The 24,767-nt window shown below is 39.9% G+C and overlaps 1 protein-coding gene across 7 annotated transcripts in view; it reads left to right on the top strand.

Moving 5' to 3' along the window:
• Positions 1 to 24,767, top strand: part of LOC126395245 (transcription factor 4-like) — a 314,524-nt gene that overhangs the window by 63,569 nt on the left and 226,188 nt on the right. For all 7 annotated transcript variants that reach the window (XM_050052562.1, XM_050052563.1, XM_050052559.1 and 4 more), the window contains 2 exons: positions 11,409 to 11,464; positions 12,716 to 12,794. In XM_050052562.1, coding sequence (XP_049908519.1) covers positions 11,409 to 11,464; positions 12,716 to 12,794 — 135 coding nt within the window. The remainder of the gene's footprint in view (positions 1 to 11,408; positions 11,465 to 12,715; positions 12,795 to 24,767) is intronic.

The raw sequence follows: 24,767 nt of genomic DNA, 5'->3' as shown, positions 1-24,767 counted from the left end.
CCCATCTGCTTCAAGGTTGGACGTGTTGTTGGTTCAGAGATGGTCTTCTGCAGACCTTGGTTGTAACCAGTGGTTATTTGAGTTACTGTTGCCTTTCTATCATCTTGAACCAGTCTGGCCATTCTCCTCTGACCTCTGGCATCAACAAGGCATTTTCACCCAGAGAACTGCTGCTCACTGGAACCCTAGAGATGGTTGTGTGTGAAAATCCCAGTAGATCAGTTTCTGAAAGACCCATCTGGCACCAACAACCATGCCACGTTGAAAGTCACTTAAATCACCTTTCTTCCCAATTCTGATGCTCAGTTTGAACCTCAGCAGGTTGTCTTGACCATGTCTACATGCCTAAATGCATTGAGCTGCTGCCACGTGATTGGCTGATTAGGTATTTGTGTTAACAAGCATTTGAACATGTGAACCTAATAAAGTGGCTGGCGAGTGTATGTTGGCATAGCTTATAGGGATGGGGTTAAATAATGCTTCAAAGTTAGGCTATATTTCATGAGGGAACAACCATCAAGGCCATTTTCAAAGGGGTCCCTTGAACTCTCACCTGTGGATATCTGAATGAAAATGCGTTCTATGGGTATCCATGATTCTCCCCTAAACTTGAGGAGGCATGTTCCCAGTTAATGTTTTGTTCCTCACAATCATTGCCCTCCTTCAAATTAAAGCTGTATATTTGTCTTTTTAAGAAAAAGGACAAACAGCCTATTTTAAGAAGAATAAATCACCTAACACACATGTAAATACAGATACATAACATTAAAACAGGATTGTTGTGGAACTCAAAATGTTAACTGTACCTGTATTAGTATATGACCATCAGATAACTGGAAAATTAAATGTATAGATAAGACACCAGTATTGACATAGTTTTCAACTAGCCTTTACACTTCAACAGCATTGTCAGATTCCTAAAATTCAGTTATGGCATTTGGTTTTGATGTGCCATCCAAAGATGTCACCTCATCTGGCCACTTCTGTAAATATATTCCGAGGGTGCCACTGCTCCTCCTGTCTTCTATTCTCTTCTTTTTTCAGCTCATAGAACGTCAGACCTGTAGGTTGTGGTTTTCACAATTTGACATGTAAATACTTATGCTAATTCACGTGTGGGTCTTTGTTCCTACTTGTCATAATGTTGATCTTGTGGTCAGGTTTCATGCCTTTGGATGCTGTGACTTAATATTTTCCATGTGCATGTAAAGGTTGGTTTTCTACAGATTGATTTAAGTGAGAATTAGGCCAGGTTTTGACGTCTGTTTCTTTTTCGATTTCAATTGATGCAGTTTGAGTTTCTGTAGGTGACTCTTTTTCTTTGTCTCGTCTTCCTCTCCGTCTTCGTCCATATGGCTTTCACTACTCGTGCTAGCTTCACAATTCGTCTTCTGCTTTTTTTCCTCTCTTGTAGACAGTATGACCGGGGTGACTGTTATGTCAAGGGATGTTTTGAAAATAAGAGTTTGGGTTGAAACATATGAAATGGTTTCAGGTTCTCAACATATTGAGTCTTTGGAGTTTTTGAAACACATTTAATCACATTGACAGCTGAAATCGAAGATATGAAAGGAAATTAAGTTGTATTTGAAGTTAAATTGAAGTACATGAGTACTTAAAGTGGTAGTTGAAACTGAAAGAAGTTGAAGTGGAAGCTATTAAAGGAGATTAAGTTGAGCCTCAAGCTGAACCACTGAAAGACATTAAAGTGGTAGTTGAAACTGAATTACTTAAAAGGATACTTTACCAATTTCAACCAGGTCTGTGTCGAGTACGCTGATAAACTGGGTTTGGCCTTCTGGTAGTGACACATTAACACATTTAGAGCTGGAACAATTTGTCCATTTATTGATTAGTTGATCACCTGAAAATTATTGGGAAGTGTTTCTGCCTGTGAACTGTGAAGTACTTTTTAATGCCTCTGTGCCAATGACAGCCGAGGCCGGAGGCATCATGTTCTCAGGTCCATGTTTCTCATTCTAGTGAACACAATACTTCAAGAACACCTCGAGGTAATATCTTCAAATTTGGCACAAACGTCCACCTGGACTCAAGGATGACCTGATTAGTTTGTGGTGGTCATAGATCACTGTGACCACACAAAACTTTTTTTTTTTTTTGCTATAGTCTAACTCAAGAATTTATACATTGATTATGAAATTTCACGCAGAAGTCTAATAGGATAAAATAACAAAGTGATGACATTTTATATCCAAAAGGTCAACTTCACTATGACATCGTAATGCTCTGCGTAATGCGGGATTTATACTTCTGCGTCGAATACATTGCTGTGACACAGACCTCCTGTCTGTTTTTGTAAGCTGAAACCATTTCCCTCAGTGGAAACAAAGCTTTTATTTACTTTAATTTCACAGATAAGAAACAATAAATTGTCAAGACAATAAAGCCTCCACAAAAATAGCATTTTAAGCCTTGTGTGTGATTCATCCTGGCTTCATAGGGGTAGAGAACATCTCTGCTAGTTGCTAGGCTAATTTATCCAATGTAAAATGCCATAGGCTTGTGCTAATAACGTTAGCATGTTATATTTCTTTGGAAAACGTGTTTAGTATATGACTGTTGTTTTGTCAGTGAGCCTTGTGAGTTGTAATGGAACCAAATTATATGACATTACCTTTGTTAAATGTTGCTGTTGTCCCTGGCTTCATATGAGTAGAGGAAAAGTCCGCCAGACGCTAGGCTAATTTATACAATGTAAAATGCCATAAGCTTGTGCTAAAAACATTAGCATGTTGTATTTGTGGGGAAAATATGTCCAGATAAAGAAAAGTGTTTGTCTGTGAATGCTGCGAGTTATTTATGTACTTGTGTCTGAAATTGTTTCTATTAAGCCATGTTTAATGTGTGTTTAGAATCAACTACAATTTACAGCATTTTATAGAAACGCCACAGCCAACTAGTGTTTTGGAGGTGTAACTGCAGAGTGACACAGACACACCACTGCACAAGTATAAATGCTCACAACAGTGGAGGCCACGTGCGTCAGCTCTGCATAGAGCTGACGCACAAGTGTAATCCTGCATAAAAAAAACAATATTCAACATCATAACTCAGGACCAGGAGGGGAGACATTTGGTCAGATACTGAAAGGGTGACACTAATCTTGGGTGTTTGAAACTGTGCTGATTGTATTGATCTTCTATGCTGCCAGGTTGAAGTTGTGCAAGAAGCATCCACATCTTATGATTTGTAGCTTCTTTGTAGCAACGTCCATATTTGAAGCATTGACAGCTGTCATTGCAACCTATAAGTCTCAACAGACATGGATGTAAACTGCAACTTGACTGGTTGGCGGAGGCTTACAACCTGTTTTGACATTTTACAGACTAAACGATTAATCAAGAAAGTAATTGGCAGCTAATTTAATAATGAAAATGTAATCATTAGTTGCAGCCCCGAACACCTTATAAAAACTGTGAGCAAACTCCCTGAGGAGAAAATGATATCAGCAAAGTCTGATTTTTTTTTCTCAGCGCAGCATTAGAGGAACAGCAGCTTGAAGCGCATCATGTCTGACTTGAACATTGAGCCCTGCTGGCGTCCGCTTGTTCCAAACCAACAGGAAATTTACACTTCACTTTTCAGAAGCTAAAAAAAAAAAAAAATACCAGAGAGTTTGGTTTGATTTTCATTTGGACGTACAGCTCAGTTAAGTCATTTCCAATAAATGTTGTCTTCAAGGCTGTTATAGCTCATTATGGCTGTGGTCGTTTTCATGGGAGATGTAGTGTCTGAAATGTTCCCAGTTGGGAAGGTGTAAATCTGTTTGATTTACGCAGTTGAGTTTGGCTGAAAAAGAGTCTTTAGGGTATCTCCAGTGAATATGAAGGTTAGAAAACCACCAGAGGATCTGTTTCATCTTGTGTAGAAACAAAATGTTTTTAATATCACCACTCACACAGAGCTCTTTTTATTGTATTTATTTATCTTTTACCATTATTGTGATTTATCTATTGTGTTTCATTGGGTCTTTATACAAAGCCGAGGCCCATATGTCGACTTCTGATGATAATTTTCATTCAAAACGATATGAATATAGACAATTACGTTTTTAATTTTCAGGAACATTTCAGTAAACAGGAAATGTTTGAGTGAGCGTGTCGGATTTGAAGAATTAGAAAAATACCTAAACAGGTCTGATGACTGTCAGAGCCTCTTCTGATCACCACACGCTGTGATGTGTGTGTGTTGTTGGGGGGATGGGGAAGGCCTACGGTTAATTATAGAGTTTGGTTGGGGACCAGATGAGAACAGTGGGGCTATAGAGCTCTCACAGGTGCACATACGCACACACACAATTGATGTTCTCGCAGCATGACCACTGTCCTCATTTCTGTCAATCAGAGACCATTTATTACCATCAGCAACGTGTGTGTGTTTGTGAAGGTTGTCAACATGCTTTCACATTACCTTGCATACACAGCATTGTGGTGGAAAAAAGAACAGTCTTCATGGTGAATATCTGTTGCAGGTAACACCATCTCTCAAACAGTTAAATGGCATTTTCCAGCAGCCAGTAAACACGTATGTGCGTCATCAGGTGAATGAGAAAGTGAGAATTTTGGCATTGTTTTGGCAGTTTATCACTAAAAAGTGAATATTCGTGGAGGTAAACACAACTAGAATAATTGCATTGAAAGAACTTGTGATAATTACAGACGTAATTATGTTGCGTTTTTATGTTTCAATAGATTATGCGTCACAGTGGTTTGGTCCACTGCCCAACATCCCTCGAGGGAAAAGGAGGTGAGATGGCACCTGGACACGGACAAGAGATGTGTGTGACCCATGACCAGATTATCAAAGATTAAAGAATGCAGTGCAGTTAGGACACAGTTATGTTATACACCAAAGGTATATTACGCAGTCCTGTCGATGCCCATTAATTTAACCCACATTGGCCCTGTTCATTTAAGTCAGCCGACACTCTCATTGTCACTGTTGGTAGAGACTCTTTTCCCTTCTTCTCTCTGTGTCTCTCTTCCTTTCTTGCTTTTCATCTTAGAGAGAGGAATATGTTTGATATTATAAAATGAATTCCAAAACATTCAAATTGTAGGGTGCTTTCACACCTGCCCTGTTTGGTTTGGTTCAATCGAACCCAAGTTTCTTTGCCCCATAAGTGCGGTTTGTTTGGGCAGGTGTGAACACAGCAATCGCACTCGGGTGCGCACCAAAACAACCGTGCCGAGACCTTCTTGAAAAGGTGGTCTTGGTGCAGTTGCAAATGAACTCTGGTGCGGTTCGTTTGTGGTGAGAACGTGTTCTGACCTGGATCTGAACCAACTGCAGTCACATGACACATTGTTTGGGTTAAACATGAGCATGTTACAGTCCTGGAGGATTATTAATGTGCACCTCCTCCTGTACTGCCTTAATATGCACATTCAGCACATCCAATGCATCAAAACATTGTTTTCTAGTTGGAGCCGCGCCTCGTTTTCAAACTGTATGGTTTGACTAAAATGAACAATGACAGCAATATAGTCCACGATGAGCAGCGCTAAAATCAACCTGCGTAGTTGTCCCTCCATTGTGACATTAGAAAGTGTCACATTTATCTTGCAAGTGTACTCTTCTTCAACGTTTGGTTTACTTCCTGGATTTTTCCTGCATGGAAATTCTGACCAATCAAGAGCAGCTTTCTCACACAAGGCATTTTATCTGGTCCGCTTGTAAATGCTGCCGTGAGAACACGAACCAACTTCAGGCAGTTATGCAACTTTGTAACAAAATTAGTCCCTGATTCAGACCAAAGCAAGACAACTCTAGGTCTGAAAGCACCCGTAGCGATTGATGTCTGTAAATCTTTAGTTTTTGGAAACTCGCTTTTATTTAACTTTATGTAACAAGTTGTTGTGGACTAAAGTAATGTTTACTTCAACTGTCTCTCCTCTCCTGTGCTCCGGTACATGCACATAAATTATGTTTTAGAACAGTGCCACACAGATTTATGAATGATTGGACATTTGATCTTTTTTAATTTTTTGGCATTAAAAATGTACGTTTGTAAAATAATAAGGGAAACACAGAGCTATGATCAAATCACACAACCTATTGTACAATATGCCTGCAGGTGTTGAAGGAAGAAGTCTGACAGGATGACACTTGAAACATTTTTTCTGAAACACCATAATGTTTTTGTCTGCACTAAAATCTGCATCACGAGGAATCTAATAGAACAGTAATAGTTACAATACTTTTGGCATCACCTTTGGTGTCCCCTTCCCCTCAGTAGAAAATGTTATGTTTATTCTCCTCGACCAACAGTGAGATGAGATATCTGCCTTTGCACTGTACCAGCAGAATAACGAATACAATTCCTTATTTTTTTTTCTGTCTTCATAGACAAGCTTCACTGAACACACACACACACACACACGCACAAACATCTCATTTATAATAATACAAAGAGCGGCTCAATGGTCATACTCAGTTACAGGCCTGTTTTTGTCCTCAGTGATCGCACGCACTCACACACACACACACACACACACACACACACACACAGAGGGTAACTGTATTAATAGGAGTCTGTTTTGTGTCAAGCAGGTCTTAATAGGATCAGTGTGAGAGACATGGAGCTGTCTGTCAGTCTAAGTTCATTAACTGATGATAGATGACCTGCACTGTGCATGTGTGTGTGTACGTGTGTGTGTGAGAGTGTGTGTGTGTGCTTGAGAGAGAGAGGGAGAGAGAGATGTGTGTATGTGTGCTTTTAAGAGTGTGTTTTCCTGCTTGTGTGTAAATTCTCTCTCTGGTGTAATTTATAGCCCTCAATCGGAGGCCTTATCAGGTGCAGGACACATGGACGCCTCCTTCTCTCCTCCTTCTCTCCTCCTCCTCCACGTCTTTTAACTCCTGCACACCAAGATGTATTTCTCCCTCCTCCTCCTCTTCCTCTCCTCCCTCTCTTTCAATCTCTCTCCTCCTCTTACTTTTCAGTACTGAAGGATGCTTCCTTTAATTGCTGCCCTCCTCATCCTCTTTCTCCCCACCTTCACTTCCACTCCTCTTGCATCTGGACCAGCCATCATTAAACTCCCCTGCTCAACTTTTATTTCATTTTCCTCCCCTCTCTTCTCCTCTCCTGTTTTTAGACAGACGTTATTTGCAGGACAAAAACATATGTGTTGCCAAAGTGTTGTAAAGAGTACAGTATGTGTAAATGTAACACATCCAGAGTATGATAAAATACAAACCCACCAACATGTATTTTTATTTTGAATATTCAAATTATATTAGAACATATTGATCAGCTTAAGGGGCTCTATTTCTCAAAATGCCAAAACTTTGGTTTTGATAGTGATATTTAGAACCAATTCATTCATTACTTGAGTACTCCATTTTTTTGGGGGGGTTTTTGAATGTTAATATCAGGCTGATCATGACATTTGTTCCCTAAATCTATCTAACCTGGTCTGTGTTCCCTAAACCAAATAAATCTAGGGTGTTTTTCCAGAATCCCCTATTCAAGTGCCTGTTTCCTAAATCCCACTGATCAAGTGTATGTTCACTTAAGCTTACTGATCAAGTGTATGTTCCCTAAAGCTAACTGATCAAGTGTATGTTCCCTCAAGCTTACTGACCAAGTGTATGTCCCTAAAGCGAACTGATCAAGTGTATGTTCCCTCAAGCTAACTGACCAAGTGTATGTCCCTAAAGCGAACTGATCAAGTAGGTGTTCCCTAAAGCTAGCCGATCAAGTGGATGTTCCTAAAGCTAATTGATCAAGTGGATGTTCCCTAAAGCTAGCTGATCAAGTGGATGTTCCTAAAGCTAGCTGATCAAGTGGATATCCCTAAAGCTAAATGATCAAGTGTATGCTCCCTAAAGCTAGTGGATCAAGTGCATGCTCCCTAAAGCTAATTGATCAAGTGGATGTTCCCTAAAGCTAGCTGATCAAGTGGATGTCCCTAAAGCTAACTGACCAAGTGTATGCTCCCTAAAGCTAGCTGATCAAGTGCATGCTCCCTAAAGCTAATTGATCAAGTGGATGTTCCCTAAAGCTAGCTGACCAAGTGCATGCTCCCTGAAGCTAACTGATCAAATGTATGTTCCCTTAAGCCAACTGATCAAGTGTACGTCCCCGAAAGCCAGCTGATCAAGTGTATGTTGCCTAAAGCTAACTGATCAAGTGGATGTTCCCTCAAGATAGATGATCAAGTGGATGTTCCCTAAAGCTAGCTGATCAAGTGGATGTTCCTAAAGCTACCTGATCAAATTTTCCTAAAGCTAACTGATCAAGTGGATGTTCCCTAAAGCTAGCTGATCAAGTGGATGTTCCCTAAAGCTAACTGATCAAGTAGGTGTTCCCTGAAGCTAAATGATTAAGTGTGTTTCATGAATTTAATTGATCAACTGTCTGCAGCCTAAATACGTCTGGTCATCTAAATCCATTTGATTAAGTGTTTAATCCCTGAATCCACGTAATCTTATGTGTGTTCCCTAGATTTTAAAATTACTTGTAAAGTGTGCCGTTCAAGTGTGTGTTCCTGAAACTCAGGTGTTCATCAGCTGATTCTTTTGAACAGTCCGCCTGGATATTAGATTTCTCTTCTATCAACCCAAATGACTGTGAGGTATGCGTTACTGCTGTTTAAATATATGTTCCTGAAATCCAATTTACCATCAAATGTTTTTGCGTAATCTTCATTAATCCTGCTAAAATTATGTTCTGTGCATTCTATTATATTATATTATTGTCTACAAATATGCAGCCCAAAGCTAGTGTTGATGAACGACTTTTGGTTTGACTCCAAAAGGCTTTTTGTAACTGAACCAGTTTATTTCTATTGTACTAACATCAACACACACATACACACACACACACACACTCAAACACAGATAAGCTGACATTCCAAATGACTCGACAATGAATGTAAGCTGCTCACTATACACACACTGACACAATGGAGAGCCTATTGAGGAGAGATTTGAGTACTACAATACATGAGACGACTGCGAGCGTGTGTGTGTGAGAGCGTGTGTGTGTGTGTGTGTGTGTGTGTGTGTGTGTGTGTGTGCTGTAAGCAAGAGCTGTGTTTGCACATTTCAGTCGACCTGGATGAACTGATCTACCTGTCATGTACAGAACACATCCCTTCCTGTCTTTCTCTGTTGATGGCAGTGTGTGTTTGGACTTTTGTGCGTCCAGTTTAACTTTATGATTTGGTGGGTTGGTCATTGACCACTCACAGACAACAGCACTGGTATATTTTTATCTATAAAGCGATACTGGGCAAACTTACAGCTTACCTTTACACCTTTCTGTGTGTCAGCTCTGGTAGTTACCAGCTACGCTCCTCCAAGTGGTTGCTTTATAATGCACCGTAGGTTTTAATTGATCTGGGGAAAACTGGGGCATCATAAAGATTGTGGTGACGGAGACATGTGCTTGTTTTCCTTAAGAGGCCACTGTGTTTGAATAGTTGTTTCATAGTGGATTTTTGTGTTATATGTTGTATTGGTTGCATTTTGAATGTGTTCTGATTGGCTGCTACCTTGCCCAGGTCTCTCTTGTAAAAGGGATTTTCCATCTCAATGGCACTTCCTGGTTAAATAAAGGTTAAATAAATCATCATATGGCTCGTACAAAAAGGATTCATATGGCTCTTTTCTTATCAGCCACCACTGTCATTAATGAAAGTTTTGAAAACTAAAACCACTTTGTCCTGGTCAAGAAAAGATTGTGGTCATTGTTGGTAGTAGATGTCAACCCAACTGCCAGAATAGATGTTGGTATTTGTGCTAACCACTAGTACTTTAGATTTGTCTGTTATTATGTAACAGAAACTTTACGTTTCGACAACGTTGTGGTTAATGTGTGGTTAGCTTTAGGCACAAAAACCATATGATTATGGCTAGAAAAAGATCATGTTTTGGCTCAGAATACCTGGTTTTGATGGCACAAACCTTTCTGGAAAAGCAGCACTGTCTCTAGAAAGAATAATCGCATTTTGTTTGGAAATGCAACAATGTCTTGGTAAAAGCAACAGCTTTTCTTGGTGCTATTTCCAATAGGCTGCTAAAAAGCAACCAAGCTGCTGGAGAAACTGAAATGACTTGCTAAATCACGACCGATTTTGTTGTTTGTAGGTCTGGTGACACACCATCCATCATCCAATCCACCTCCCAATGACAAAGTCAACTTATACATTACATCACTTTTGAAATGTTGATATGATGGGTGTAAAACATGCAAATGTAACAAATTGGTGGTTTGCAGAAATGTATAGTGCCCACATTTTCTTCTGGCAAATGGATTGGAGATGTAGGAGGATGTGATTTGCTGGATCCTGTGTCAAAGTCACACATTTTGTAATTTGTCCTTCCAGATCTTTACTCTTGTTGTAAGAGCACTGAACTGTATTACTGTGTTTATTAAGCTTAGGTTGGTTGTGGTTAAATATGCCAGTCAATCCACCATTATGGTCCTGACTGAAATATCTTAACAACTATTGACATGCAGTTGAATACTGACATTCATTGTCCCCCAAGGATGAAGCCTACTGACTTTCGTGATCCCCTGAGTTGTCCTCTAGCGCCACCATGAGGTTAACACCTATGCGTTTTAGTGAAATATCTGTATTAGAGGGATTGCCGTTCGTTTTGTACATTCATGTCCCCCTCAGAATTAATTGTAATAACTTCAGTGATCCCCTTACTTTCCATCCAGCACCATTACCAGGTGACCCATGACCTCTCAGGCATCAAGCTGACCTTCGACAGATATGACATGATGGATGCAGTGTAATGAGAGGGGAGGATTATTTGCTGGCAGAAGGCTTAAAGGACCATTACATTAAACAAAGACACATTAAAGGCTCCACAATCATAATCAATAATGTTTAATGACATGGAGAGTGGGGAGAGAATGATCTACTCTGCAGTAGTTGATTATAGACACTGCACAGTAATATTATATGTAGTGTTAAGTGTTGGAAGTGATGTAATGAAAGTGGTGATCGCTCACATGATTGTTTGAGTGATTAAAATGTGGATCTGAGGACTAAATATGTTTACTTCAGCAGCCTCTCAGTAAGCGTTATATGATAAATAAAAAACTGATTTGAAACATCAAGTACAATAATTGCAAGATGGATTTTTGTCTTCCCTCCTTTTGTTAAAAGGGAGAATTTTTTACTTTTATTTTTTAGTATTGATGATGACAGTGTTGTATCTTCATACTTCTTCATCCTTTAAGTATAAACTTCTTGCATTACATAAATGAACTGAATTTTCAGGATCTCTTATTTTCCCAAACTGTATTGCAAAAAATTACTTTCTTTCTTACTTTGGATTATTATGTCTCAGTTCTACTTTCCTAAACTTTATAGCTATGTGTTTCTTGTTATTTAAATTTCTCTCTTTTTCTCTTCTTACAGATATGGAGGAGAGAACGGGCGCAGGGTCATGGGCGAGTGGAAGTCGTTCTTCCAAGGTAGATAACAACAACTCTACTATTATATTTTCTTTACCGTAATTACTGTTAACTGCAATTGCTTTTAGCATTTTTAATGTTACTATTATTGCCAATACTACCATTAGAACTGCTACTACATGCTGAGTAGTAGTCAGCTCAGTGTCGGCTCTATGCCGAGTCTACGCCATTGTGAGCATTTATACTTGCTATGATGCGGTGGTGTGTCTGTGTCACTCTGCAGTTACACCTCCAAAACACTAGTCAGCGGCTTGGTTTCTGTGCTGTTAAGTTTAGTTGATTCTATTGTCTTTAAATTATAGTAAGTAAAAGCTTTTTCTCCACTGAGGGAAATGGTTTCAGCTTACAAAAATAGACAGGAGGTCTGCGTCGGCGCAACGTGTAGTTACATTTCTGGGGAGGTACATGTCAGGCTACGGCGTTGATTCAAAGTAGAAGTATAAATCTTGCTTTATGTGCTGGTTCACTCACAACCAGCGAGTCCTGTGGGTTGACCAGCAAGTTGATCGGTAAGCTTACGAAAAATATCAGGGGTTTGGGTTGGCGGATCAGAAAATGACAAAACAAGCGTGCAATAGTCCACCTTCCACTGTCTCTTCCCCTCTCTCTTTCACACTCCCTCTTAACATTCACACACACACACATCAGTCCTTGTCTCCGTCCTCAACTAGCTCCAAAAATCTGCCTACCATCTGAAATAAAGACTTTAAAATTGCCCAGAAATACTTAATTAATGTGTCAATATTGTGGAAAATACTCTTATTTGTCTTCTTGCTGAGGGTTAGATGAGAAAATAGATACAACTATCACTGTAAGCCTTACTCTGTCCAAAGGTAAAAAGAGCCTAACAGCACCTTTAAAGCTCACTGATAACATATTATATTTCATTATATCTTATGTACTGGAGGCTGGCTGTCCCCCCTGCTTTCAGTTTTTATGCTATACTAAACTGACTGCCCGATGTCTGTATCTTCATTTAGTGCTTAGATATGAGGGGGATGTCAATCTTCTCATCTCTTGGCAACAAAGCAAGTAAACATATTTCCCAGAATTTTGGATTTTCTGTATTACAAGACACAGACGAGGCCGTGTCTTACTACTGTTAGTACTAATATCACCGCAGATAGTACTACTCCTCATATGCTGTTGCCTGTACCGTTGAAATTATTATTATAATAACTTCTGCTGCTGCTAACAGTCATGAAAAGTACATATAATAAAAAAATATAAATGTTGTCTGTCTCTTTCCAGAGTTATGCAGATGGGTCGCAGTACATGGCATCACATGACAGCCTCTCACCTCCGTACACCAACTCCAGCAGGCTAACAGGTACACCACAGACTGTATGTGTGTGTATGTATGGGTGTTGCATTATTTTACAAAAAAAAAGTTTGGATTCACTGCTTTGCTGGGTTTTGATCTGATGGTGTGTGTATGTCAGAGAGTGTGTGTGTGCAGAGAATTAGTGAAACACTATCGTACACTGGAGGAGACAGGTCATCTGGCATGCAATTTCTCTCTCTCCCTCGGCCCGCTGTGTGGAAAACGCTAGGCAATGTGTGCTCATTTACCCATGATGCTCTCTGCCTCTGGCTCTCTCCGATGTGGCGCCAGTTGTGAGCAAATGGCCACTGACACAGATAATCTGCCTCTCTCACACACACACACACACACACACACACACACACACACACACACACACACATGCTCACAGCTTAATTACCTTTGACTGGATGCATCAAATATGGAAGACGTCAGCTCTCAGCTCTCTGGCTCTACCTGCTCTCTTCCTGTCATTTGTTGGTTTTTCACTCTTTCTCTTGTGAAACACATGATCTTGAACCCTTCATTCTGAAGCCACAAGAGTAAACGCAGTTGTGTCTAAGCATTTTTGGGGGGGATTGTGAGGTATTTTAGATGTGTGTTTTGAAGAGAGATGTAAGGTTTGCGTAACAGAGGTACATGGTTAGGGTTAAAAAAACGAGATGGTTTGGCTTAAAATAAGTATGTCTGTTACTAATGTAATGTAACGTCATATTATGCTACACACTGCATCATTTTTAACGTAACTCGACTGACTTTTAGTTTTACATGGGACACAAACAGTGTACTCATGGGTCAAAGTCCTGTGCTTGTTGGGCCCATCCACCTCCTCTCCCTTCCACCCTATGCATACTCCCTTGCTATTCATACTGTAGCAGTTGTTCAGAGCATCAAAAAATGCCCCAGCTCAGCACATCTCATACCGTTGCTAAAGTGTACCAGCTGCTAAAAAAAACCTTAACTCTTCAGCGAAGGCTTTGTAAAGATGAACAAAGTATCTCCACTTCCTCCCTTGGTACAAAAATGACGCCAGTACATCCTGGATACAACCATTGCAATCTTATGCCGGTGACGTCATTTAGAGCTAGAATCTGCATAGCGATCTCTGCAGTGTGGAGTTACAGCCCATATACCTGTCCGTCCAACTGCAAGCACACTGATTGACACATACAGCTGTCAGTCATGACGTCGACCCTCTTTCTTTATAGCATCAAATATCTAATCAAAACTAAGCTCATCAGAAAAATGAACACTTGAACATACATTAGACTGATAAGAACTGTGAAAATGACAGAAACCATCTTTGGGAAAAATTTATTTGATGCATACTTTGATTTATTACTTTGGCCCATGTCCCATCTGCTAACATGGAGGGACCTATACTGCAACCAGCCACCAGGGGGTGATAGAAATTTTTAAACTTCACTTTTGACAAGATGTCATGTCATCCTTTCATTAATTTAAAAAAACAAAAAAAACAAAACAGTTCTAGACTGAATCAGGGAAAAAGGCACAGTCCATAAGATTTTTTGATTGTATTTCCAAAATTTTGGGTTTTAGAAGAAAGTTTTCATTTGTGCTAACACATGTTAAGTGAGTTTCTCTTTGAAAAGTACCTTGTTCTAACTCGGATCAGCTGAAACAAACTCAAACAAAGTAAAACAAACAAAAAAAATCTAATCTTAGAAATGTAGCTAATTCTTGTGACAGTCTACTTACTTGTGAATCCACACTGCGGATTATGAAATAAATAAATAAAATAAAACAAAAGAAAAGAAATGCAAAACTTCAGATTTGTGCCTCTCTGCTGGAATGATCCATAGTATGTGCGATGTGTTGTGACAGTGTTGTGATTATGGTATGTAGCTGCAGAGGCAGAGAGGGAAGAGGCGACGCAGAGTCAGAAATGGAAATATTGTATTCTTCATCTGGCACACGGGAGCCGCAATTTACTTTGATAATGATAACGCTAAGAGACAGAGACAGCCAGGGATATGGAAGACACACACGCACATCCTCTTCACTTTCTACCTGTGACTGTTCTGATCTGGGTAAATCACATTGTCTCCTATGTCTGTTGGCTTTTCCTCTTTTTCTGCGCGCCCTGATGGAAAATGTAGCGTTTGGGTATCAGTGCTAAAACCACAGAGCTTTCATTGATATCAGTGATGGTTTGTTCTAAGTGCCAGAGAGCGACCCAACTTTACTACTTTCTACAAACGTTGGCCACACAAATGGGTGAGGAGAAAATATTCATTAAGTTTTTACTTGATGCACAGCCTTGACTTTCACAAGTGTTGACAGCCTGAGGCAGTTGAGATAAAGAACATTATGAAAAAAAGATGTTACCCTCTCAAACCAGACAAAAGTTACTCAGACAGGTTGGTTGAGTCAGTTGGGAGGCTGTGGATAGGTGGGTACTATGTCGTGGCCTAAAGGTTGAAATGGATTTTCAATAAGTTGTAGTAGTTGCTAGAGCATTATTGGTCATTATGGTGTTGCTAAATGGTTGGGTGGTTGGGCTGGGTAAATATGCTACCAGTACCAATACCAAAACCCTTAATGCACTGACACACCAAGCTGAGGGTCAGCCACTGGTTAATGTCAGGTCAATGGGCACTTTAGTTTTTGCGGTGTGTCCTACACTGTTGGCCCTCGATGGCTTTTTTTCCAGGTGATTCAGCATGTTAAATTAGTGTTGGGGATGTTGGTGGATAAAATCACTCTGATTAGCAGTTCAGCTCAATGCAACAGAAGAGAAATGGAGGTGAGGAAAGTAAACAATTGACTGAAGTCATGAGGGTGTGAGATTGAAACAAACTTGTTATATAAGGTAAGATTATGTTAAAGCCATTGATCTCTTTTGCTGAAACCATTGTTTTTGTTATTGTTCACTTGTGCAGGGTGAATATGGTTTTTCGGTTGTTCTTTGATGTTGGCTTAGTGTGTTTGGGCTTTTAAAGCGATACCAATACCAATACAGTATTTCATTTGATACCTTTTTATGCTACTTCATTCGATACCCGCCATGTGAATGGAAGCATTCAGTTGCCCTGTTTTAGTTTTAATTAATGTACATTTGTTGGTTTATAGACTCTTTTACTATTTAACTAATCTGTGTCTTATTTGTGCAAAAAAACTACAGAACATAGTAAATCACTGTGCAGTGTATACTGGGATCTACTTTAGTCGGATGAATTATATCATAGCCTACTGTGATGTTTGGTTTAGATATCAGTGTAATGTGCTGATATAAAGCAAGTAGGTCTACATGCTACATGCAGTTATGAGTGTTTCTTTGCAACAAGAGTCACAGTCAGTCCCTCAGTCTTCTCTTTGAGGCATGCGTGATCATGAGTTTTTAAAGTTTTAAACGACGACTCAAAACATATCTTTTTATTATATAGCCTATAACTACCAGCTATCTGTTTTAATATTTTTATTATGTATTTTTTAATTATTTGGTCAATTAATGGATTGATATATTAATTAATTTATTCTTCTCATTTCTCCTTGAATGAGTGTTGTATAATTGTATGGCTTTAATTATTTGCTGTTTGTCTCTGCCGCTGAATTGTAAAACACTTTGTGCTGCATATTGTGCATGAAAGGTGCTCTATAAATAAGGTTAATTCATTCATACATTCATTCATTATTTATATTTTGCCTTTAGGAGATGCACCAAATTCAGGTGAAGAAGATTATTTTTTGTCTTTTTTTTATGCAAACATTTGTTCTCTTATCAGTAATTTAGCATAACATGGAGGTGAAATCAGTACTCCATTTATTTAAATGTAAAAGTGCAATAGAAATATTTTGTCCGTTGTAACTGAAAAATAATTGTGGTCTAAACATTGATCAGAATAATCGTGATTGTCATTTTGGCTATAATCCTGTAGCCATACACTGATAACAACAAAAACAAACGTCTCTATTGCTGATTAAAAAGCTAATGCATCAAAGTCGATGTTTCATCAGAGTTTAAGTTAAAAGACTGTTAAAAGAGGAAAGTATTCATTGCATAGTTTTAGTAATAAGTCACCAAAGCAAACAGCCTTTATACTGTGATCTAAGCACCTAGGACACGTTCCCTTAACATCTGAGCAGGAAGCATCAGTCTGGACGTCATATAGTTCTTTCACGCTGTTTCAAGCATAAGAATATTTTTCTTCTGTAATTAAAGGTAGTCCAATTATTTTCAGGTGTGAGACTTTGTATTCATTCTCACCTGAGGTGAACTTAAACTGAAAGAAGAAAGAAACACTGCAGAGTTTAATGAACCCAACCTGAACATGTTGAGTGTGAAGGCAGCCTCTCACTCTCTCCCCCTCTCTAACCTTGTCTGTCTTTCTTAACCCCCCCACTATCAGATTAGAGTGATGTTATGCTCTAGATAATCAGCGAAGGGATTAGTGTCATCTCAGCGACCCCACTAGATTAATCTGCCGACACACACACACACACACACACACAGAAAAGCAATCAGAAGATGTGTGTGTGTTTTATGCATAGATGTGTGTAAATGTGGACTTGCACTTACATATATGTTTATATAAGTACATCTGCAGTTGTGTGATGCATGAATGTGTGTTTTTGTGTGTGTCTTCGTGTATGTGTTTTAATGATTATTGGGTCTGTCTGTGAATTTGTGAAGCCAGTGTGTGTGTGTGTGTGTTTCTGTGCAAGTTGGCAGGTTACTGTGTCAGTGTCTGAGTGTGTGATGTAAGCTTCTTTATGAATGCGGTTTTCATGTGGTTAGATGTAGGGGTGTGTGTGTGTGTTCTTTGTGTAAATGAGTGTGTTCTTGTGTGTTACAATGTTGGGGTATTATGTGATTCGAGCTTTCATGTATGTGTATATGTGGTTATACAGTATGTGTGTGTGTGTGTGTGTGTGTGTACCTGTGTGTTGTTGCTTCGCAGAGCAGGTGCACCACCCTGAGCCCCCCCTCCCCCCGCCCCCGTAACTGTCACCTACATGGTAAATGAGAAGCTCAGTGGTTTCAGCTTGTAAGCACATTCTGTTCTGTTATAAATAAACGATCTAACGTAGCTTCAGTCTGATTCTGATGCATAACAGCAGCTTCTACTGCTTTCATTCTGTCATTTAAAAACTTGATTTGTCCAAGAAAAGGTGGCAGAACACAGAGCATGTTTCCACAAAAGTTGCTCTGCTGCACAGTTGTTACCATTTTTGGATACAGCCTCAGTTTTTCACTGATTGTCAGCAAGCAGCCTCTCAGATTGTTAAGGGTGTATTTCTTTGAAAGGGCATCTAAAAGGAGAATTCTCTTGTTTGTATTATTTGATCAACATCCGACCAGAGAAGGACTTTCATCTCTGTGCTTCCAGTATGCATTTATCCTGACTTAGCACAAAGACTGGAAGCAGGGATGTAGTGTTAGCATAGCCAACCCAGTCACAAGCACAAATGTTGCCATTTTAGGTTTCTGCAAGATTATGTCTTGGCTTAAAGTACCTACTTTTAGTGGCACTATTGCAGCTAAAAACGCAGTAATGTCTCAGTGAAAAACAACCACTTTCCGTGGCACTATCCCCGTTAAAAACACAGTAGCAGCTTGCTTAAAAAAAAAAAAAAGCCTCTGGAAATGCAGCAAAGTCTTGGTAAAAAAACAACTGCTGGTGATTGCATTATCCCCAGTGGAAACACAGTAATGGATCATTAAATAAAACCACCTTTGTTGGCTGAAAAGAGACGCTGGAAACGCAGTGATGTCTCGGTAAAAAACAACTGCTGTTGGTGGCACTTTACCTGGTGCAAACAGTAACAGGTTGCTAAAAAAAAAACAAAAAAACAAAAAAACACGTTTGTTGGCTAAAAATCCGCTAGAAATGCAGCAATGTCTAAGTAAAAAACGACTTCTGGTGATGGCATTATCCCCAGTGGAAACACAGGTCGCAAAAAATACCAACTTTGGTGGCTAGAAAGCCGCTGAAATTGCAGCGATGTCTCGGTAAAAAACAGCTGCTTTTTGTGGCACTATCCCCTGTGGAAACACAGTAACAGGTCGCTAAAAAACACATTTGGTTGGGTGCTAAAAAGTTGCTGGAAATGCAGTAATGTCTCAGTAAAGAGCCATTGCGGTTGGTGGCGCTTTCCCTGGTGCAAACAGTAACAGGTCGCTAAAAAAATACCATGTTTGGTGGCTAAAAAGCTGCTGAAAATGCAGCAATGTCTGGGTGAAAAACAGCTGCTTTTTGTGGCACTATCCCCTGTGCAAACACAGTAACAGGTCACAAATATACTAATCTCTCAAGACAGATTCTGCAATTTACATGGTAGAATCTGTCGGCAGCCCTGTGTGAAAGACGTCTACAGAGGAGGGGAGGGCGGGGCTTTGAGTTTGAACGATGCTGCGTTTTAGCCAATCACAATGGAGGGGACGTAGCCAAGAAGTGCAAGTGTCCCCAGGAAATGTGTACCTACAGAAACAGCAAGCTCTGCATCCATAGCGACCGCTCCACCCAAAACGCCGTCTCGTCAACGTGAAAAAAAATATTTTTTCCAGCGGATGTCTTAGTTACAACATGATTGAGCTAACTGGAGTAGTTTCATGTCGTACCCGACAAGGGGAGGCTTTTAGCAGATGACGTCCTGATGTTAGCTTTGCTGCTGCTGTTAGCTGTCCCTGTCAGCTGCAGCCACTGATGCTTTCTAGACATCGTGATTTCCCATAACTGAATAAATACCACACATAGCAACACAAAACTGCTTTGCTAGCTCAATCATGTTGTAACTAAGATATCCGCTGGAAAAAATATTTTATTCACGGACCGTTTATTGAGTTATTACCTTATTTTTATACAGTCTATGGTTATTACAGACACCGCTAACGTTAACAGCTAACAGTTAGCCCAGCTAATCTACGATAACCATGTTATTTACAAAACGTGCACACAGAAATAGTAACGTTTGTTCAGTCATTGTGTCTATAGACTTAACAAACATCAGATTAGTCTACACGGTGATATAGTGACGTGAAAAATGTGATATATAGCGAAACTCTGCTGGTTTTCTACCCGAAGTATTTGTAAACAACACGGTGATTCCCTGGGGGCACCGCCGGAAGTGAAGGGCGTGAGCGATCGCCGAGGCCCCTGCACTTCCATTAGTCGAAAAACTCTGGGCTGTGCCTCCAGGGGTAAGCGATGGATTTCCAGATTGCAAAAATACCAACTTTGGTGGCTAAAAAGCCGCTGAAAATGCAGCGATGTCTCGGTAAAAAACAGCTGCTTTTTCTGGCACTATCCCCTGTGGAAACACAGTAACAGGTCACAAAAAATACCATGTTTGGTAGCTAAAAGGCTGCTGGAAATGCAGCGATGTCTCGGTAAATAACAACTGCGGTTGGTGGCACTTTCCCTGGTGCAAACCGTAACAGGTCACTAAAAAAATACCAATGTCTGATGGCTAAAACGCTGCTAGAAATGCAGCAATGTCTCGGTGAAAAACAACTGTTGTTGGTGGCATTTTCGCCTGTGTAAACACAGTAACGGGTCGCTAAATAAAACCATGTTTGTTGGCTGAAAAGAGCCGCTGGAAACACAGTGATGTCTGGGTAAAACACAACTGCTGCTGGTTCCACCTTTGTGGAAACAGCAAAAAGCCCTTAAAAAAAACCTGTTTGGTGTCTAAAAAGGAGCTAGAAACAGAGCGATGACTCCTTAAAAAACAGCCAGCTTTGTTAGGAACATGGCAACCCAACTATCAAGATTGTTTGCACACAGAGGTTGCTGGTCAACACAAAGATTCAACGCTAACTGCTGCCAAAATCACAGTGTTCAGTTTTTTGTATTTTTCTTTCCACATGTATTCAATGAACAAGATGCAACATTTGCAAACACTACAAATTACAGTGAATATCATACAGTAAATTTGAATGTAGACAGTATAAAAAGATTGAAACAAATAAAAAATTACATCCATAAATATCAGCCACTAATGTATTATTCAGGCTGTAGTTTGTATCAACATTGACCTAAAAATCCTGTTTCAGAGGTCACTATTTTTAATCCTATTGGAATGCTGTAATATATTATACAAACACATCAAAAAGAGAACCGCTCAGTATAGAGAGCTGGTATAAACCTGATGATCTTGTGTCCCTCCTCCTCCTCTTGTTGTTTTTGTTGAAATGTAGTGAGTCAGCCGTCTGTCTCACCTCTGTGTGACCTTATTAATGAGTGTTGAGCCACGAGGCTGGACCCCCTCTGAGGAGGTCACATCTGGACACTTTATATAGAAATACATATCTGTCTCTCTCTCCCATTCTTTCTTTTCTTCTGTCTGTCTCTGTCTTTGTTTCATTTTTAGGTTTTTCGCTTTGAATCTGGTTCTCCTTTCTCCTGCTCATCTTTTTTTCGCTTTCTCTTTCACCGTTTCTCTCTTCATATGCACTTGACGTATCTTTTCCTCTCCTCACTCTTCTTCCTTATCCTTTCACACTTCCTCTACCCTTCATGTCCTTTTCTCCTTTTCCCGTCCTCTATCTCTCTTTTTGTTGTTTTCTTTCCCTCCGTCTCTTAATCACCCTCTATTCCTCTCACCCTATCTGTCCTCCACGGAGACCGGGCCCTCCTGTCTCCCTCTCTACCCCAGCAGCCCCTCACCTCAGCTGGGTGTGGTGCCAAGGTCGTCCCCCTGTCCCTCCCTGCTGGGTCTGGGTCTTTGTGTTCAGAATGTTTAAACATAAAGGAGAGGAGGGAAGGAAAAGAGAGGAGGAAATTAGAGGAGAGGAGAGATGGGGTGACAAATGACAACTTCTAAAAGTAACAAAATTTTAAGCAAGGTTTTAAAGCTGTAACTTGCATTTTTTTTTAATTATCAATTCATCTTGCAGGTATTTGTTCAATTAATAAATTGTTTAGTTTATTAAAAGCCACAAAATAGTAAAATCTAAGGATGCTTTCAGACCTAGAGTTGTCTTGCTTTGGTCTGAATCAGGGACTCATTTTGTTACAAAGTTGCATAATTGCCTAGAGTTGGTTCGTGTTCTCACAGCAGCATTTACAAGCGGACCAGATCAAATGCCTTGCACGAGAAAGCTGCTCTTGATTGGTCAGAATTTCCATGCAGGAAAAATCCAGGAAATAAACAAAACGTTGAAGAAGAGCACACTTGCAAGATAAATGTGACACTTTCTAATGTCACAATGGAGGGACAACTATGCAGGTTGATTTTAGCGCTGCTCATCGTGGACTATATTGCTGTCATTGTTCATTTTAGTCAAACCATACAGTTTGAAAATGAGGCGCGGCTCCAACTAGAAAACAATGTTTTGATGCATTGGATGTGCTGAATGTGCATATTAAGGCAGTACAGGAGGAGGTGCACATTAATAATCCTCCAGGACTGTAACATGCTCATGTTTAACCCAAACAGTGTGTCCGGTTGTTTTGGTGCCCACCTGAGTGCGATTGCTGTGTTCACACCTGCCTAGATGAACCGCACTTAGAGGGCAAACAAGCTTGAGTTCGATTGAACCTAACCAAACAGGGCAGGTGTGAAAGTGCCCTTAATCTGTTGTTCAACTAACAGTCCAAAGACCAAAGATATTCACTTCAGAAAGAAGAGCAGTAAATCCTCACATTTGAGAAGCTGATGTCAAAGATGCGTAACATTGTCATTAAATAATTACTTAAATGATGTATCTGTTATAATGGTATAACGAAATTATTATTTGAATTGTTTGAACAGAGTTACGAAGTCACCTGTTATAACAGGTTCAGTTAGGTAACATATCAGCAGCTGAGCCAGCTCCATTACCTAAATGAAGTCCATGAGAGGACCTTTGAGTCAAGATTTTGTTCCATACAGAATTATTAAAATAATATAAATGAAAGATCAGCAACATACATTTTGATTTAATTTTAGAGGCAAACCAGGATTTTAAACATAAAAAATACACAAAGAGACAAAAGCACATCAGGAACAAGTAGGAGTGAGCAGCCAAAATAACACCAATAAATAAAACCAGGTCAGTGAATTAAAATTAATGACAGTTAAGAAATGAAATGCCTCAAAATAAAGACATATTTTCTTTTAACATCCTTCATTCCCCGCTCCGCCCTCAGAGATTTTGTTTCCATTGTCCCTGCTGATTGAAACTGAACAGTCACCGTCTCATTCTCAGAGTATTTTTTGAATGGATGTCATGCATTGATTAGTGCTGCGCTGACTTCAGTGCATTAACATGGACGCACAATGTAAGCCACTGCAGAGTATTTAGTATATTATTGTTTTGAAGGGGCTGTGTATCACACGTAAATTGTCTGTGTAATTAGATCTGACATAGTAATAATAGGTCTCGTCAAGGCGAGAGGGCGGAGGGTGGAGATGTAAAACGTACACTCTGAAAGCAGCGGTTCATCGGGGAGCAATTCGGGGTTCCTGATCGGGGAGGGGGAAATGTCTTGGATAATTTTGCGAGGAACGCTTTTAGGCTTCTTAAAGAACTGTCAGAGTTAATTATCATTTTTTGAAAAGGCTAATAAAAGGAATAGTGGAGCTGAGCAACAGCTATGCTGTAGGTCTTTAATTCTAGAGGCAGGTGGTGTTGGTGGGGTTCAAGCCTACGTATTGAGATTTGGGAATTACCACTCCTTCCATCAAGAAATCCTTTTTATTTAGGTGCAGATACTGAATGATGAGCTCAATGGCTGGGTCAACTTATTTCTTTTCATGCTGCAAGGCTGGTCTAAGTTTACCTGTGTGGCACAAATGGGTTAGAATGACTGTTGATGGAGCTGATTACAAAATATATGAAGGAAAATCTAAAATACTGGTGGTTCAACAAATAGCTTTTTCAGGTTTGCAAACCTTGATCCACAAAATCAGGGGGACCAACCTCATCACATATTGACTTATGCTCATGGACTTTCCACATCCAGATAGGAAGTGCAAGGTACCCTGGGTGTGTTCGTTGTTGCCGTTTACCTGGGTGAAAGGCGATGTTTGTTGGACCCATCAACCACCCCTCCTGTCCACCCTACTCAGACTTTCGTCACCTTAACTTTCATTCTTGTCCTGGTGCTTTTCCCTCAGATGCCATTAAACTAACAGTGACCACTTGCATATCCTGCTGATGTTAAAGGACTTTTTTCGTAGGAGTCTGACACTGGAAGTCACTGCCCAAGCACCATGTGTTTAAAACTGCAACCGTTAAACTCCGTATACAAGATATTCTGTCGTCCACCAGTAGGGGTACTAATTTAGCAAAACGGTCCTGTGGGTCATATAAGAGGGTAGGAAAACAAAATGTTGTTGTATGGGTTGGTGGACTTTCTTAGCATTTAATACAGAGTAATGGTCCTGTATAGGTGTGTGATGATACATCGATTTGGATCGATATATTGATTCAGTGATGAAAGATCCAATATTAAAGATGCAGAGTGAAAACGTCCATACATATCATCATCTTGAAGATAGGCCTGGGTCACCATTTCCATCCAAGCACACCTCCTTCCTATACATTCAAACAGTGCTAGCGGCCTAGTGCTAGGCAGATGATAGCAAGTAGCCAAGAAAAAGACAATCAGGATATTTACTGATATCGTCTCATATCAGTCACAGGCCCCTGAATTTAATCACGTCAAGACTGTATTGTGGCAGACTTTGTGATGTCAGCAAATATTTTGTAGTTGTCCAAATAATCGAAATATACTATCATAGTGAAACTTGTGATTTACACCTTGACTCCTGCACCTAAGACATCCAGAAAACTAGACAAAACCTTCTTGATCTTTAAAATGCCCTCGTGGGATGGATTCTTCACCTAGCATCAGTGGCGTGCACAGACTTTTTGAAGGGCAGGGGCGAAAAGAAAAAAAAGGGCACATACAGCACGTTCTTGCCACTGAAGAGGACACTAAGTTCCGCGTGTTTTCGAGGGCACTTTAGACATGTTTATATGTTATACAAATGGCACATTATATAGCCTTAAAACAGACTAACTAGACA

Source organism: Epinephelus moara, chromosome 9 (assembly GCF_006386435.1).
Source record: "Epinephelus moara isolate mb chromosome 9, YSFRI_EMoa_1.0, whole genome shotgun sequence".
NCBI lineage: Eukaryota > Metazoa > Chordata > Actinopteri > Perciformes > Serranidae > Epinephelus > Epinephelus moara.
The sequence above is the reverse complement of the archived record's forward strand: the minus strand, read 5'-3'. Positions and strand labels throughout refer to the sequence as shown.